At 41.0% G+C, this 17,769-nt stretch overlaps 1 protein-coding gene across 1 annotated transcript; it reads right to left on the minus strand.

The window, feature by feature from the left end:
• Positions 1–850: 850 nt before the first annotated feature.
• apol (apolipoprotein L) lies at positions 851–10,656 on the minus strand. The gene is made up of 6 exons (XM_072694240.1): positions 10,508–10,656; positions 9,293–9,382; positions 3,917–4,504; positions 3,427–3,462; positions 2,680–2,778; positions 851–2,582 (listed from the first exon to the last, which is right to left on the minus strand). Exons 2-6 carry the CDS (start codon positions 9,307–9,309, stop codon positions 1,643–1,645), a joined length of 1,680 nt encoding a protein of 559 aa, XP_072550341.1. The 5' UTR covers positions 9,310–9,382; positions 10,508–10,656; the 3' UTR covers positions 851–1,642.
• Positions 10,657–17,769: the final 7,113 nt, after the last annotated feature.

The raw sequence follows: 17,769 nt of genomic DNA on the forward strand, positions 1-17,769 counted from the left end.
TCAAACAGCAACCAAAACATGAAGTTCTGAAGTAGTGGTAGCTTTCACAACCAGCGTTTCGCAAGACCACAGTCTCTATCAGTACTTCAGATCTCCACTGGAGTTTCCTGCGACTACAAGTCCCACCATAAGTCGACTTTCTCACGCCTCTGTTGCTGCTAATGGCGTCTATGAGCGACAGAACAGAAGTAGAAAACAGAGGAAACACAAACTCAGTAAAACATTTAGGCACTTGAAGAACTTTTATACCGCCGACATACAGACATACAATGCTAATGCTAATCCTTAGCATTCTTGATGAGGGAAATCATCAATCAACACACAGAGCAACTGTAAAACAATCAAGATGAGTAACTATGAGTTTCATAAGTGTTGGTATCAGGTTGACATCAGCAGAAAATGCTGGACTGGATATTGCAGGGATGCCCGAAATAGCTCACCCTGACAGCTGTGGTGTGGTGTTACCTGTGTGTTCCTTCCTGTGGGGAAGTGGAGTGTCTGAGTAGTGTGAGCATGACACCCTACTTTTAGATGCTAATCTTAAGCCAAATGCTGTCATTGAAAACTGAACATTTTAAAGCTTGGTAGTGTAGTTTAAAAAAGCAATATGGGATGAGAAGTAACTAGGGACGTCCTGATCAAAGTTTTTTGAACCCCGATCCGATCCAAGTCTCTTACTGCTCTTAAATCGTCTGATCCTGATTGGAATGCAGGTAAGATGTGCCAATCCACACTAGCAAACCCCAGTAAAATCACTGTATTTTTAGTCTGACTGACCTCCCTGACCTACAACTCTGCAGTCAGATCACTTAGCGTGTGTGCATTAGCATTGCCGCCCCCCCCCCCCCCCCCCCCCATAGATTATGACTGTGATTGTTCAGAAGCACATGGAAAACTAGCATTTGGAATTAAGACACTGGATATGGAAAGGAAGAGTTTATGGTGAAAATGAGATGGAAAATGGCCTGTTTTCTCATTGAAACATATGAGGATGGGTGGAGCTATGTAACATATACATCATACTGCAGCCAGACAGCAGAGGCACTAGACTTAGCATTATTTAGCATCACTTTTTTTTTTTTGAGTTTAGACATGTTGGCCTTTTTTTTTAACCTGCCAGGGTATTAGTAAAAAGTCAAGACAGCAGGACTTCAAGAAAATTGGTCCCTGTTTTGATATTTGAATGAGATTTAGGGAATATGATTAGTCCTTAAATGTGTGGTGGAGCAGAAGGGATCTGGGATCACTTTCCTACAAGGGTGTAGGCTGCCTGGCCATGCTGCATTCAGCGGCAGTTTTAAAAAACAGGCTGGATACACATTTATTGGAGGAGATGCACGTTAAGTCCTTACCCTCCTACTGTTGGGTGTATACACCACTAGTGGAGGCAATAGACCTAGCATTAATTAGCATCACCATAGATATGTTTGTTTGTTTTAACATTTTGGGCTTGAACTGAAGGCCTAGCTCAAATAACCCCTTCCCCCCACCCAGGTATTAGTAAAAAGTCAAGACAGCAGGACTTCAAGAAAATTGGTCCCTGTTTTGAAATTCGAATGAGATTTAGGGAATGTGATTAGTCCTTAAAGTGTGAAATCAGTTAGCAGTGAAATCTATTAGCTGTTTTGCTTGAATCGCATCCTTAAGGGTGAAATGGCTGCTCCAGAATTCTTTGCGACTTTCTGAACTTCCATATCCCTTTGGAGAGACAGTCGCTGACCTTCTCCAATGCTTCCAACTCTGAGCGCCAAAGAAGTGATCTGGACCGGATGGTCTGAGAGATTTGGCTTTTGCTTCCCTTGGCTAGGCTAATGCTATCTTTGCAGATGAACAGAACATCTAGGCCGATGAAGAGGGCGTTCAGAGTGATAAACCCGGCTCTAGCTGACTTTGAAAAAGCCAGAGGAGTGCCCTTAGCCAACTGCCCAATGTCGGGCAGGTCTGCAGCAAGGTTGGGGATGTTGCGAGCTGCTTTGGCCTCCTGGAGCCCCAAACTGACTGCACTCATTGCTACTTCCTCACTTTTGAGAGCTTTCAAAGCCGAAGCTCCATCCACAAGGGCATCAATACTTTTGCCTACCATTCCAGCACGGGCAAACACTTTCCCAGCTTCAAAAGCTGTATCAATCATTGGAGTGTCTACCGCAGGACCTTCACTGCTGGCTGCTAGTTCCATGCAGTCTAGAATCTTCTGCATGTCCCCCCTGAATTTCTGGAAGATGTTGTTGGCAGTCCCCCCATGATGTTTGTTAACTGCCATTTCAGTTATGCCCGTGACTAGGCTGTTGACTCCGCTGGTGACCCCCAACCCGACCCCAGTGAGTGTGAGGGCCAGGGATACTCCTGCAGTGACAGGAGCGAGAGCCAAGCCTACAATGGACAAGACACCTCCAGCGATGCCCACTGAACTGCCCGCCACAGTGGAGATGCTGGACCCCATCTTCATCCTGTCCAGCTGGACCGCAGCCTCCTCCAGATCTGACAGGAATTGGAACATTCTGAGGCGACACTGGTTGAATATGCCGATGAAGCGCAGCGCGTTAGAGCTGAACAGGAACGTCAGCCTGAAGGACCTGTCCAGCCTGAAAGGAAGGAGGTAGGTTCTGAATTACTGCCAAAAACGATGGAATCAGTTAGCATTCAAGGGACAAAAGTGGACAAGAGAAGAACTGGGCTTACCGGAATTTGTCTAGCTGGCTCAAGTGGTCATGCAGCTTCCGCACTGACTCCTCACTCATATTCAAATTAAACTTCAGTGCAGATTTGCCATTCTTCCATCTGTAATGCGACAGACGAGGTGATGTAAAACATGTGAATTTCAAGCACAGACAAGCACAGTTTCACCTCAACATTAGAATGTAAGTTGCTGATATCTAAACTACTTCCACTGCATTTATGGACATCCCTATCAGTCATCTAGGATGTAGGGGTGGGCAATATGATAATATTTTTAGCGAAACCGTGATCAATTATGTTATCTTAATACGTTATATCACAACTAAGGTGTATTACTCAGTAACTGACTATTCTTTGGCAATAGAACTTTGGTATCGGCCTGCCGGTGGGACATAAGTGTTTTAAGGGGTTAACCCCTTATAACCCTGAACCCTGACCAATTGCACACTTAATTACAGAGAGTGTAATTAGCCTTGTTTAATTAGATAAAGTGTAGTAGATTCTGAATGTGAATCACTGTACTTTGAATCTGTTGCTAATTGATGCATTTTGTCTGCATGTCAAAATATCTCGATAAATATGGTGTGTAATGAAAGTGTCTTTAAATATTGTGATGTATTATTTTTACATATCACCCACTGCTTACTGGGAAGGTTCATTTGAATGTATTTACTTTACACTGAAAGCGTTTAGCTAGTTTGTATCGGATTGAATCCAAAAGATACCTATAATGCATGTATTCCTACTTACTCAAAAATAGCAGTAGAACATGATACGCTCATGGACCTGCAGAGCATAAAAAACACAATTTAGCAAAAATACATTCATAAATACATTTTATAAACCTGCCAGGTTTTACCAGATTCTGTGGACATAATGGTGCAGGTACATGGGTCGCTGCTATGGGCTAAGGTTTTCCTCTAACAATGCAACTGAATCACTGTTTTGTCCTTTTTTTAACCATTTTCTCCCCAATTTTGGATCACTAATTACCCAGCCTGTACGTATTCTCCCCCTATCGCGTGCAATGCCCCCGAAACTAGTGAGGGTGAAGACCAACACAGGCCCCCTCCGACATGTGTGCAGCCAGCCGATAGCTCGAGCTATCAGCACCGTCCAGAAGCTTTTTTTCACATGACAAGTCATTGTGAAAGTATGACATGTCATCTGTTCTAGTTCTGAAAGGGCAGCGTCTAACTACCCACTTCCGCCTCATACTACAAGTGGACCGAGCACTTACTTTTTCTCCATTCTCTCGCAGAGCTTTTGGGTGACACGGATGTACTTGTCCAGCTGGAAGGCCAGCACCTCCACGTTGTACAAGTTGGGCATGAAGAAAGCCTCAGCATCTCTCTTGAAGTAAATGAGGAGCGGGGACACGATTCTGGCAGTAGAGATCACCGAACGTACATCTGCAGAGCTCACCCCCTTTGGCAGGAAGCTTTCGCCCATGAAAACGAACAGCGAGGTCACTGCAAGCCTTTCCACTGCATCTAGGAAGGGCTGAAGATCGTCTAGCCCCAGCAGGGTGTTCTTCAGAACCGCCCCCAGCTCCTTCTCCAGCTCGTCCCTCCTGGAATCTGCTGTCACCTGGGTCAGGCCGCTCCAAAGGTACTCCCCAAAAGCCTTGGCCTTATCCTTTGCCCTCGTCACGTGGTCAAACTGTAGAGAGATTTGATCCGCCCGGTCTTTGAGGTCTCTCATCGTCTCTAGCTCCGTCTCCCTCTGAAGGGTCCATTTTGGTTCCTTGTCACAAAAATTCCTCACGGTTCTGATGTCTTCCAGGGTCTCTAAGATGTACTCTTGCAGTTGCTCCTGCAGTTGGTCTCTGTGGCAAGCAAAAGAGCATTAAAACAACACAGGTGGGTGCGGAATTATTGGTGAGGTCACGCTCTGAAAATGGGTGGGAAAAAAAATAAGTACACCGTAGTTCCAAGGAGAGTTCGATTAAGCAAACCTGGATGAATCAGTCTATTAAATGAGCAAAAATCACCCCTAAGACCATTCCCTCGACTTTTTGCACTCAGATAAGAGGCTTTATCCTCCAAACGTCTGTGATTTGAGACTCAGGTAGCTGGAACACAGTCAACGCTGTGGTGTTTAGCCTGCTAGCTAACTTCTCTAAGCCTAGATAGCCGAACACAGCAGATTTCAGGCCTCATTTTGCTTTTCTGTTCCTCCCAACACCAGTCGCTCGACTTCGCTCGTCATGTCTAAATGCCCAAAGCCCATTCCATCTCTCCGAATAGTTAGGTTAGGTGTGCTTGGATAGGTAGTCGTCCTTGGACAAGACTCTCTACCCTACATTCTCTGATCTGTGATTCAAATGTTAGGCACTCTGGATAGGCTCCAGGCTCTAGAGTCAGTCAAATGCCATAAATGTAGATTCTACACCAGGTACATAATAAACTTAAGCAAATCTTTGACATTGACCATGTCTAGGCCTTTTGAGGCTGCATGGCCATGTTAATGCCATTCAGGACTGACAAACTGACAAAAACCTACATAAGCATTTATGTCCGGTGAATTTGACCCTTCCTCTCTAGAGAGGTCGCCCAGGTGCTAGTTCAGTCTCTCGTCACTTCAAGACTTAACTGCTGCAACTCTCTTCTGGCTGGTCTCCCTCTGCGCACCATCAGGCCCCTGCAACTCATCCAGAATGCAGCGGCATGGGTCGTCTTCAACGTTCCTAAATTCAGCCATGTCACTCCACTGCTGCGTTCTCTCTTCACTGGCTTCCTGTAGCAGCTGCCCGCATCAGATTCAATACCCTGACACTGGTCTACGAAGCCAGGAACGGACCAGCCAGCCCCTCCATACTTGATGGCAATGGTAAAAAGCTGATCCGCACCAAGAGCCCTTCCAGCTTCAAGTACGGCTCGGCTCGACCTGCCATCCCTCAAAATCCACAGAAGACGAGCGTCCAGATTTTTTTCTGTCCTGCACCAAAGTGGTGGAACAAGCTTCCTCTGGGTGTCCAACACTCGCTGTCTTCAAACCCAGAGTAAAGACCCTCCTCTTCTGAGAGGACTTGTGCGAATAGCAGAGTGGTCACCTTACTGACTTGGGTTTATTAATGTCTAAACTTAGAGGATCTTTGAATTTTAGTCTATTTAAACTAGCTGAGGTTTTTCTTGGGTAAAAAAGCATTTTTGTAAGTCGCTCTGGAGAAGAGCATCTGCTAAATGCCTTAAATGTAAATGTAAATTTGTAAAGGCCAATTCCAACATGCAATACTTGTCATAACACTTTTTTTTTTCAACAGCAGTCGCTCGGTCTGAGTGATTCTCCTCAGAACGTTTACAAGTGGGGTTTCAGTGCTGAGCAGACTGTTATCCTGCTGGCTGACTGAGCTCACGCTAACCAACGTATCTCTCCTGATTCGGAGCAGTGTAACATTTGCAGTTGTCTGACTGACAGTTTAATATTTTGCTAGCAACCTAAGGCCAAGGAAGCCAGCAGATGTCCGTGCTACAGGTCTGAATCTGCAGCCAAATGGCTTTTACCGTCTTTTCTGATCTACAACATCTGCTCCCTTAAAACCAAACTGCACGACCTCAGACCAGACCTGACCACACTTTACAAAGTAAACTCAGATGGGGAAGTGCTGTGCTGTCCTAGTGCTGTAAACCAGTCAACAAAGCCTGTTTTATTCTGAGGTATAATAACAGGGTTGTAAATAGACTTATCGTCACATCTGAGCATTTTGCACTCTGACCAAAGTCCAATAGTGACTATTTATACAGAATTAAAGTACAGAATAAATGCATTTTACAGCACATATCAAGCAAAAGGGATACACTGACACACTATCTCACACTTTTATCACTTATTATTTTGCTGGGAAAGTAATAAATAATGATCAAATTGTAAAATTGGAAAAGATAGAAGCATTCTCTCCCACTGGTCTCAGACTTTTGAACAGTAATGCACAACCAAAGACAATTTTTCCTTCTTCTAAAGAAGCGCAAGGTTTTGTTATGGTGGACGTGCATGGATATGCATAGCAATTTAAATTAAATTAACTAAATTAAAAATTGAATTGACTTAAAACTGAATATAAAGGTAAAAGAACAGAATGGAATTGTATATTTCCAAGATTTTTTTTACATATGAACACTGTGCTTCTGGGATAACCCTCTGGAAAGAAGGAACTTCCTGAGTCCAAACCCTCAGTTTTCACTTGGCCTGAGGGCGACATGAAAGCCTGGGAAGCACGCAACTGCAGAAGCTGTGGAGCAGTTTGGAAACTAGGTCAAATGTTTTTGGTGTGGCCAAGGTATTAGTGACTCGTGAAGATTTCCAGTCATCCAGGCGAAAGCATAGGCTGGCATTAGAGCGTCAAGGCCATTGGACATAATTTGGAAATGAGCTATTTTCATACTTGAATTATTATCAGGACACATTTCTGAGTACGTCCACAAACTTTCCTACTTCTCCTACCCCCCACCCCCCGCCTTCCTTCAGAGAGAACAGGCAGTAACTGGGGAAATGGGACAGATGGTCCTTTTCAAATATACTGTTGAGTACTGATGAACTGAGCCTATCACAACGCTTGCTTTCAGCACACCCCTAATACTCCCAAGCCAGTTTGTCTATGTGCGCAGTTGCTGCACATAGACACATAGACGGCAAATATACTCTGGGCTACTTAGCACGCCAGAATCTGCACTGTGTAACGTTGGAGAAATCTGGACCCTGAGGAATGGTTTGAGAACCCTGATCTGGAGTACAAATAAATAAATCAGCAAACACTGGTTTGAATCATAAGTCAAATATCAGCACTGAACAAATCCTGATATTTTGGGGTTTTTAAGCAACACAAAACAAAGAAAATGGAAAAATCAGCTAAAATATCGAAATATCTCGATTTACCAGCACATCTTTAAAAATTATTTGTATTTATAATTTCCATCAAAACGTGTGAACTGTAATATATCTTATATTATATATGGAATATTCTAATAAATTCTGATTTTCATGGACAATTAGCCATACTGATCAAAAGTAAAACATAAAAAGGCTTAAAATGTTATTTACATGTAATAAATATAATATGACAGCTTAACATTTTCTTAAATTCAATTATGAACCTAAAACCTTTTTATGATATTCTCATTTTTTGAGATGCACTAGTAATTTGAACATGGCATTTGTTGCTTACATTATGTTTAAATTTGAACCAATCAAAACCATTTTACATTAACTTCCATTGAAAGTTGAGAAGGTTTTTTCCTTTAAACTTGACATTCTGGAGATGCAAGGCTATTGCGTGACTGCGACGATATGTGTAATGTTCAGACCACGAGAGAACGAGATTAGCTGGATCTTTTGTGTGCATTAGAGATCCATCAAGAGATTACAGGTTCAGGTGTGGTGCAGAGAGGGAAGCAGATTGCATTATAAAGTAAAAGCACTGTTCGGCTCTGTCTGCGAGGGAAAGGTTATGGCCAAGTTCGTAGCAGTTAGTGCGGGACAGTCTTTTCTGTTTGGTCCAGAAGAGATCAGCACAGATCATTGAAATAGAAAATAATGCAGTCTTTGGCTTTCACCAGCCAAAAAGCCATGTCTTTTTCAATGTTTTCAATGTTGTTTTTTTGAAAGATTTAAAGTTTTGGACATATAAATATCATTAAAAAAAATTTTTGGTTCATAATTTAATTTAATAAAGTTAATCTGACACATTATATTCATTACATGTAAAAAGTTTTTTTTTATGTTTGTAAACGTACAAAGTATGGCTAATTGTTCATAAAAAAAGCATAAATCCAGAATTCAGAATTTAATAGAATATTTAATTTGAGTCTAATTTGAGTAAATAATTAAAATAGTATCATAATAGTAACATAAAAACTGAAAAAGTCTTGAAATGTCACTTTAAATATAATGGATATAAAAGGTCAAATACAGTTTACCCTTTTTGATCAAAATTAAAAATAAGATAAGATGCACTAGTAAATGGAGATGACAGTGACATATTTTAGCAGATTTTTGCTTAAAAAAATTATATCATATATATATATATATATATATATGAAATTTGACTGATTCTAACCCAGTTTGCAACACTCAAGCTTAGAGCAGTAAAGTGGGTCCTAAAGGTTCCCAAGGACGTCTTTGAGAACCCCTGATCCAGAAGAGAGCAGAAAAACTTAAAAATGACGCTATCACCGGTCCACTGGTTGTCCTTTCTTTGAGCACTTTTGGTAAGTAGTGACCACTGTATGCCAGGAACACTCCCCCGACAAGACCTGCCTGATGTTTTTTACAGACGCTCTGACCCAGTCGTCTAGACATGGCAATAATTTGACACTTGTCAAAGTGCCACAGATTCTTACGATTCTTACGCATGTCCAACTTCAGGAACTGGCCCTTCACTTCTTGTCTAATACGTCCTACCCTTTAATATAAATCGCCTCAAAACTGTTAGCATATCCCAAAACATCTAAAGAAAAGATGGCTCAAGTATCTTGAGAGAATTTATATCGTCTAGCTTTGAGTGATCTTAGTACCAAGAACAACAATGTAAGATCTCAAGACCTCAGCTATAAACTTTTGTTCAGTCATGGAGACGTTTGATCATCTCATGCTGTCACTAATACAATGAACTACCCACCTGATTTTGGGATCCATTGGATGGACTTGTTGGAAACTCCAGGAAGTTCTCCTTGGTTTCAGTTCTTCATCCAAGCTTTAGACAAGGCTTCTGGTGGAAAATAAAGAAGTTTCCTCAGACTTTAAAGTTGATTTAACCATAACTTTAACACTGATCCAACAAGAACTTTAACGTTGATACAATCATAACTTTAACATTAATTTAAGAATAACTTTAACGTTGATTTAACAATAATTTTAATGCTGATTCAACAATAACTTTAACGTTGATTCAACAATAACTTTAACATTGATTCAACGTTAACTTTAACGTTGATTTAACGTTGATTCAACGATAACGTTAACGTTGATTTAACAATGACTTTAACGTTGATTTAATGTCGATTCAACAATAACTTTAAAGTTGATGCAACGATAACTTTAATGTTGATTTAACAATAACTTTAATGTTGATTCAACAATAACTTTAATGTTGATTCAACAATAACTTTAACGTTGATTAACAATGACTTTAATGTTGATTCAACAATAACTTTAACGTTGATTAACAATGACTTTAACGTTGATTCAACAATAACTTTAACGTTGATTTAATGTTGATTCAATGACAACTTTAACATTGATTCAACAATAACTTTAACGTTGATTAAACGATAACTTTAATGTTGATTCAACAATAACTTTAACGTTGATTAACAATGACTTTAATGTTGATTCAACAATAACTTTAACGTTGATTTAATGTTGATTCAACGACAACTTTAAAGTTGATTAAACGATAACTTTAATGTTGATTCAACAATAACTTTAACATTGATTCAACGATAACTTTAATGTTGATTCAACAATAACTTTAACATTGATTCAACGATAACTTTAATGTTGATTCAACAATAACTTTAACATTGATTCAACGATAACTTTAACGTTGATTAAACGATAACTTTAATGTTGATTCAACAATAACTTTAACGTTGATTTAACGTTGATTCAACAATAACTTTAACAACAATAACAATAACAAGAAACTTTAACATTAATTCAACGTTGAAATGCCAGCAATGTCATCCCTAAAAAGTTCAGTTTGAAGAATACTTCCATAGCAGCGTTCATATCAGACAGACTCCCAGTGTCAGGACATAGAGCACCTTCAGCAGAAAGGGTTTCCATCTGCAGAGAGCAGATCAGCAGCTCAGATGAATGAGTGTACACTTACCTGCTCTCCTCCAGCGTTTCTCAGGAGCTCTGAGGAACAGTGAGAGCAGCTCCTGCAGTGCTCACCCCCAAACCCTCTGCAAATCTCTCGGGAAAAGTTCCCTGCACGGCTGTAGTGTCTGGGTTTCGCTTTCCTTTCCGCCACGTCGTTTCTCCACCGCTTTTACACCAAAGCCAGGTTGTTGTTGTTGTTTTACCGCCCACATTCCGGCACGCTCCGCCCACTGCGCTGTGACTGGCCGGCACAGACAGTCCACCGGCGCTGCAGCCAATCCCAGTGCCGGAGACGGAGAAACAACACCGGAAACTGACGCGGAGGTGCCAAATAACAACATGTGACTTTCGAGGAGTTTTATCGAGGAAACTGTTATTATTTACTGTGAAATACTATTAATTCTTTTACAGTAAAAATATTTTTTTTGGAAAGAGAGTTTTGAAGACCAAAGAGTGCCTTTTTTACACTGTGTCTTGCTTATATGCTGATCAGCCATAACATTAAAACCACAAAAAAACACCATTGAGGATCTTCATCTACAAACTTTAGGATTTTACAGCAGTAAATTAGATTTCACCTTTTAATTTTTGAGTTTTGAGCTCTGGGTAAACGAGAAAAAACCAAAGAGTGCCTTTTTTACACTGTGTCTCGTTTATATACTAATCAGCCATAACATTAAAACCACAAAACCCATTGATTATCTTCATCTTCAGTGGCTTCATCTGGCAAAGGGGTGGGATCTCTACATGTTAGGCAGCAAGTGAACAGTCAGTTCCCTTAAAAGGTAAAATGCTAAACAACAACAGGTGACTTTGTTTAAATGAGAAAGGAACCAAAGAGTGCCCGGATTTTAACACTGTGTCTTGTATATACGCTGATCAGCCATAACAATAAACCACAAAACCATCATTGGTTATCGTCATCTACAAACATTTTCCAGTGCAAATCAGAGATTTTACCTTTTTCATTTTATTAGTTAAGCTCTGGTTAAATGAGGTACTCAACAGGGACTAGACAAGCTGTGTGTGTGTGCGCAAAAAATCTGTACATCTGTCTCAGCAATGGGTGCAACTTAAAGTAGAAGGGGTGTCCACAAACATTTGGACATACAAGGTTTCTTATCATTCCTATGGGAAATAATCATATATGTTTGCTGATCAGACCAAACAGTCTGGAGTTGGAACAGTGTTGATGAAGATTTTTTTCCCTGAGAATGAGGGGGGCACCATGGCTTCCCCCCCCTCCCCCCCAACAGTAGTCTTATCCCGAAGAACAACCCCTGCTTTCAGCCTGGATTCACCTCTGTCCACACCACAAACCCATGGTACGAATAAAACACACAAATTAGATAGAAAATGAATTGTGTGTGTTCAGAAGTCCTGTGTGGACAAAGTCATGGAATCCCTTCACCCAAGTGCAAGGCCAGCACAGCTCAAACTCAGCAAGCTCAACACAGCCTGATTCATCACAAAAGCTGCTCCAGGCAAGCAGCACCACGGGACCGGCCATTCTACTAGCCAAACAATGGAGGGACTGTTGAACAGGGGCCCTGCCTGACTGTCTACACTCATCAAAACATGCTGGAAGTAATAAAAGTAGATGAATAATGATTAATAATAATTTCCTTTTTAACAAGCCTTGTTTACTCTTGTGTAAAATGGCATCTATAAGCTTATGATTCCATTTTGACATACAGGGTGAACTAAAATATACATTAAAGATATTAAATATATATCAAATAATATCATATAATAATACAAGAGTCAATCCGGTTTCCAGTCCTGGATTTCGTTCTTGCTGGAGGCTCAGGCATCAGTTAACCCCTTAAGGGGCTTATTACACACTAAGGCTTTTACTTAGTAACTACTGCAACTTCTGTGTGGTTGGTGTGGCGCAACAGGCAACACCACTACCTGCCAATGCAGTACCACACCACGTGGAAGACTGGGGTTTGAGTCACGGTCTGGGAGACTGTACTGCGCTGCACCAGTAATGCCGAGTTCACACTACACGATTTTAGGAATTTTTTCAGATTTTTGGAAGTCGCAGTAAAAAAATGAGCTCATGTGCTAATTATCCATTAGTGGTCGCCTGGATTAGCTCTGTAGTTTCAGTTTGAAGCTAAAGAAGGAAATATGAAATAGTATTTGGATTTGGTAAAAGAACACCAAGCAGGCCTTTTTAGGCTGATTATACTTAAATGTATTTCAGTCAGGAGTTGTAATGTGTAAATATGAAGGTCTCAGAAGACGTGTTGTAGAGACGCAAGAAGCTGGAAAAGGCTACAAGAGCATTGCTGAAGACCTGGCATTAGTCCTCTTAAAAATGCCTGTCTGGGCAGTCAGATCATCTAGATGTACATGTACTGCTTTGTACGATACTGCTTACTGTTAAGAGAAAACTTCAGCTAGTTGTAGTTGTTTATCACATTGTTCTAACAGTGGTTTCCTCAGTGGTTTCTGGGTTTTTTGACACAAATCAAACCTCATCTCTTATGCAAATTGATCATTTCCGGTTCAGGTGGGGTTCCCTATTTTTAACAGTGTGCGTTCAGTGTCATGGCTAGTTAGGCCAGACACAGAGGGATGAACACTCGCAGATATGGATCCAATGCAAGTACTTTTAATAACAAAAAGGGGTACAATACAAAGAGTAAACAAAAGCAAGTGATGCAGCAACTAAAGGGCTTAAACAGGAAAGCAACGTAAACTTGACAACCAAAAGGGCGAACACAAAAGCACCCTCAAGACCTGGGGGGGTTCTGGGAGCTGAGCTGGGTGAGCAGGATAGGGAAAACACAACCAAACTTTCCAGACAGTGCCTGGGGAGACTAAGGGGAAAACCAAGAGAAGGGGAAAATCAAGAGACTGCTCACAACTGGAGAAAGAGAGCTGTGGAACCAGCCGCTGAACCATAAATGGCTAGACCGACCAAACCTGTAGACGCGAAGTAGCAGAGGGTCGCCTAGCCGGAGCAAGAGTCGAGGATATAACCAGGGAACGAGCCAAAGCGCCTCACTAAATCCGAAGATCCAGGAAAGGTCCGCTCGAGGACCTGAACTATGAACCAAAGCTGGCCTAAACAAACCGTGATCCGTGTGTAGAACCTCTCGGGCTACCTCGAGGCTCTGAACATACAATCCAATTCTCGACAAGGAGCTCAGTATCCGAGCTCCTTAAGTACCCCCAGTCTCAGGTGAAACACATTACCTAAACCAGGCATGATGAACCATAAACACACGTGAACAAAACAAACTGAACCAAACCATGAACATGAACCAAGACCCTGAACCGCATCATTGAATCAAAACATGAACAGAAACACAACAAAAGTCCTTATGTGAGCCTGTGGGCGGCGACACCGGAATCGCCCCAGGGGAGGGCGCGATACCGAGGGGCTGACATTCAGAAGCAACTGTCCAGTGCAGTAACGCTTTTATTCCTCAAGGTTCATACACTGTAAATGTGCCCTCAACGCTACAACATGGTCCTCATTTTGTCCATTATAGCAGTCAAATAGTCAAATATCTAAAAGGTGCATGACATTCGTTTATCAGGGGAAACGCCTATATTTGTGCTGTTTTAATAATAAAAATAAAATACAGTTGACAGAAGTATACAGACACTAATCGCGGACATGAATGTCATGGCAATGACTGGCTTTCAGTGATTGATTTCTTTCAACTGTCCTTTTCTGGGCTAAAATGAGTGACGTCATGTGTCTTGGTGAGCAAGTTTTTGTTTTTTTTTTAGAGGTGAAAGGTTCTAAAAGCAAGAATGGCTCGGAATTGTACATGCGTTCTTAGCAATAGAGCACAACTAGTCTTTGGACAAATATCCCTTAGCCTGAGCCAACCAAAACATTTTGATGAATGCTTCGGACCACTGTCATGTTTAAGCCTGAACTGACGCTGGAACACTCTTATGCAAATTAATGGTAGGAAATGAGGTGGTGAAACGGAGCTAAAGAACAGAAAGCAGATGATAAGTGATGATAATAAGCTCATCTAATGTAAACCAGCGATTGGGGTCCAGATTTTCTTGTAGGTGCACTTGTGAGCAATGCTGGACTAGTAAGTGTACAATCTGTTCTCTTCTTGTTTACTGTGGTGAAATGAGGTTTGGTTGTCTGAGATGAGTGGTATGTGTGTTGGACTATGCTGCAATGCTTTGTGACAGTGTCTGTTAAAGGGCACTAAAATACTGAACTGAATAAATAGTCGTGGCTGTACAGAATATTCTGGTAACAGCTTTAGTTCTGCACTTAAAAGGTTTTCTGCAAACATTTGAGCATCAAAAAGTATTTGGACAGAAAAATACACAAATAAATTTTTTTTTTATGTTTTTTTTTTTTTTTTTGCAATAACATCAACATATGTATGGATATATGGAATATATGGAAGTGTCCAAAGTTTGCATCATTAAAAAAAACCTCTCAGATTCTCAGAGTCCCACATGAACAGCTGTTTGTATTAGTCTATAAAAACCTCTTTCCTTTCCCAGAGACAAGCAGACAAGACCTTATCAAGAACTGAGCCGAGAAGAACTTCTGGGTCTGCGAATACAACAGCTTTGATTCCAGTATATTTCACAACCAGGTTGGTAGTTTGGGCTTTGCCATGAGTCATACTGAAATGTTTGCCTTTTGGTAGCCATTAGCTGTGAGCACTCTTCTTGGCAGGAGTTTGGTAGAAAGGGACACGACTTTTAAACACAGCCCAAGTGTTTAAGGTCAGGACTTTGGGAAGAAGGACATCCTAAAAGCTTAACATTAGCCTGCTTTATCCACTGTGGGATATATATATATATATATATATATATTTGAACCCCCCAAAAACCTAAAAGAATGCGCACCAGCTGTGCTAAACTCTGAGCCCCAGAGGAAGTGCTGCAAAGCAGCCCCCCAAAAACCTAAAAGAATGCGCACCAGCTGTGCTAAACTCTGAGCCCCAGAGGAAGTGCTGCAAAGCAAACCATCTGAGAGACTAACCACAAGTATATGTCTGCTGCACAACCTGTGTTGAAATGAAACTTTGTATACCTGCACAAGTTCGAGGTGAGTTTCCGGAATGTGATCAATCTCAGCGAATATCGAGCCAACTAAAGGAATAACGTGAAGAAGGAAGGAATCAGTTTCGTGCTTTATTTGAATACCATTATATACACTACACATCCAAACGTTTGTGGGCACCCCGTCTAATGAATGCATGTGGGCACCTGTTGCTGACACAGATGTGCAAATGCACACAGACAGCTCACCTAGTCCATGCAGAGAAGTACTGCCTATAGAATAGGACTCTCTGGAGCAGAGAAACAAACATGAACCTATTGGCACCATGCTGCTGCCTAATGCCAGGCGTGGGCTATTAGAGGGGTATAAAGCCCTCTGGTATTGAGCTGTGGAGCAGTGGAACTAACTGTGTTCTCTGGAATGATGGTGGTGCTCCATCCAGTACTTTTAGGATAAGGTGGAGTGGTAGTCATCACCATCCTGACCACATTAACGCTCTAGTCGCTGAATGCAATCAAATCCTCACAGCAATGCTCCTCCAAAATCTAGTAGAAAGCCTTCTTTCCTGGACCGTAGAGACAGCTAGTCCAACCAACAGCAGGGTAAACTCGTTTAATACCCTTGCTTTCAGACGAAACAATGAGTAGGCAGGTGTCCCAATACTTTTGCATACGTTTTGCTGAGTTTCTAAAAGAAAAAAAGTTTCTTTTCTGCAGAGAACACACTTCTGCACTTTCTCAAGCATAGTTAGTTGCTTAATATAACATAAAAATAAAAAAATGTATGGGTGTGTTTAAAAGTAGTGGCACATTAAATATGTTTAAATAGTTTGATTGTTTTTTTTTAATAATTAAATTTTAAAAATAAAGAAGGAAGTCTGTCTAAAATGTGCACAAATATTTATATTTATATTTATATATTGGGTTTATTCCCTTATTTTCCCTTATTTCAAACAAAAGGTTGACCATCCCTTGTTAGGTTAAACTTTTTCTAAATAAGTAAATTATCTTACTTAACGTTCCCGAGATTTTGGGAATCTCACCCCAGAGTGGTTGAGCTGTATAAACATCTTATTAGATGACAGTTAAGCAAAGGGAACGTTAGGAAAGGGCAAGCTGTGTGCAACTTAGGGCCTGTTTACACCTGGCATTAACATGCCTTTTGTATCTGTATAGTATCTGGATCTGCTTTGATCGGATTCTGTTTACACTTCTCATTAAAATGCGTTCCCAGTATGATCAGATAAGCTCTCCAACACGTACACGTACACATCTCCATTTTACTTCCTATAAACAACTTTCTTGTTTCTTATCAGGGCTTTGCAAGGCATATGTTCATCGTCCTGAAAACATATTTTCCCACGTCACACATAAAGCCATGCATTAATAATGTCATTTGTATTCAGACGTGGGAGCCATACTCACAATAAAACATGATAGGCCGTGTCCAACATGAAAACGCAACAAATAAACAAAGTAAAAGAACATCAAAGCTCGTCTTTCTTTTTTCTTGGATGTTCCAATGGCTGAAATGATGTCAGCACCCCTTTGTGATGTCATTTAAAGCAAAGGTACATTATTTACAGACATAGTTAGTTTAGTGTAATAATAGTGTGACGGGGTGGTAAGACAATCTGAAGAATGCACACAAATCAGAAAATGATAATGATAATAATAATAATAATAATAATAATAATAATGATTTTCTTGTAAATAAATATATCACACAAATGGACACAAATATAATTATGACAATAATAAAGATTTGTTCAAAAAAATTAACAGCTGTGCGAACTTCACAGCTGAGCCATGGTTTCTGACAGCATCCTCTATACACGTCCTGATGAATCCAGTGACTGAGTCTGCGCACTCGCCAGATTTGCTAGACGAATTGTGAAGCATCTCTCATGTCATCAAAGCAGTCCTGGAGCATAGACTCTGATTGGTCAGACCAGCAATAAACCTCTCTGGTTTGGTGGGTGACTCCTGTTTGAGTTTGCCTATAGGTGGGTCGGTTGGAGGGGTGATCGGATTTGCCTAAAGGGCAGGCTTACATGAAGCCTGGCACTCAGGAAACTGTAGTAGGCAATTAACAGGAAACCTCCATAATAAATACACAGCATAAAAACCAACCCCTGAGATCTCTCTCGGCAACGACACTGGCCTGCACGGGGCAGTAAGACATTCCAGCTCATGGTATTAAATATTCCATCAGAAGAACCGTTTAACCAGGCAAAGAATCAGGCTCCAAGATTGGCT

The sequence above is a fragment of the Salminus brasiliensis genome, chromosome 12 (assembly GCF_030463535.1).
Source record: "Salminus brasiliensis chromosome 12, fSalBra1.hap2, whole genome shotgun sequence".
Classification (NCBI taxonomy): domain Eukaryota; kingdom Metazoa; phylum Chordata; class Actinopteri; order Characiformes; family Bryconidae; genus Salminus; species Salminus brasiliensis.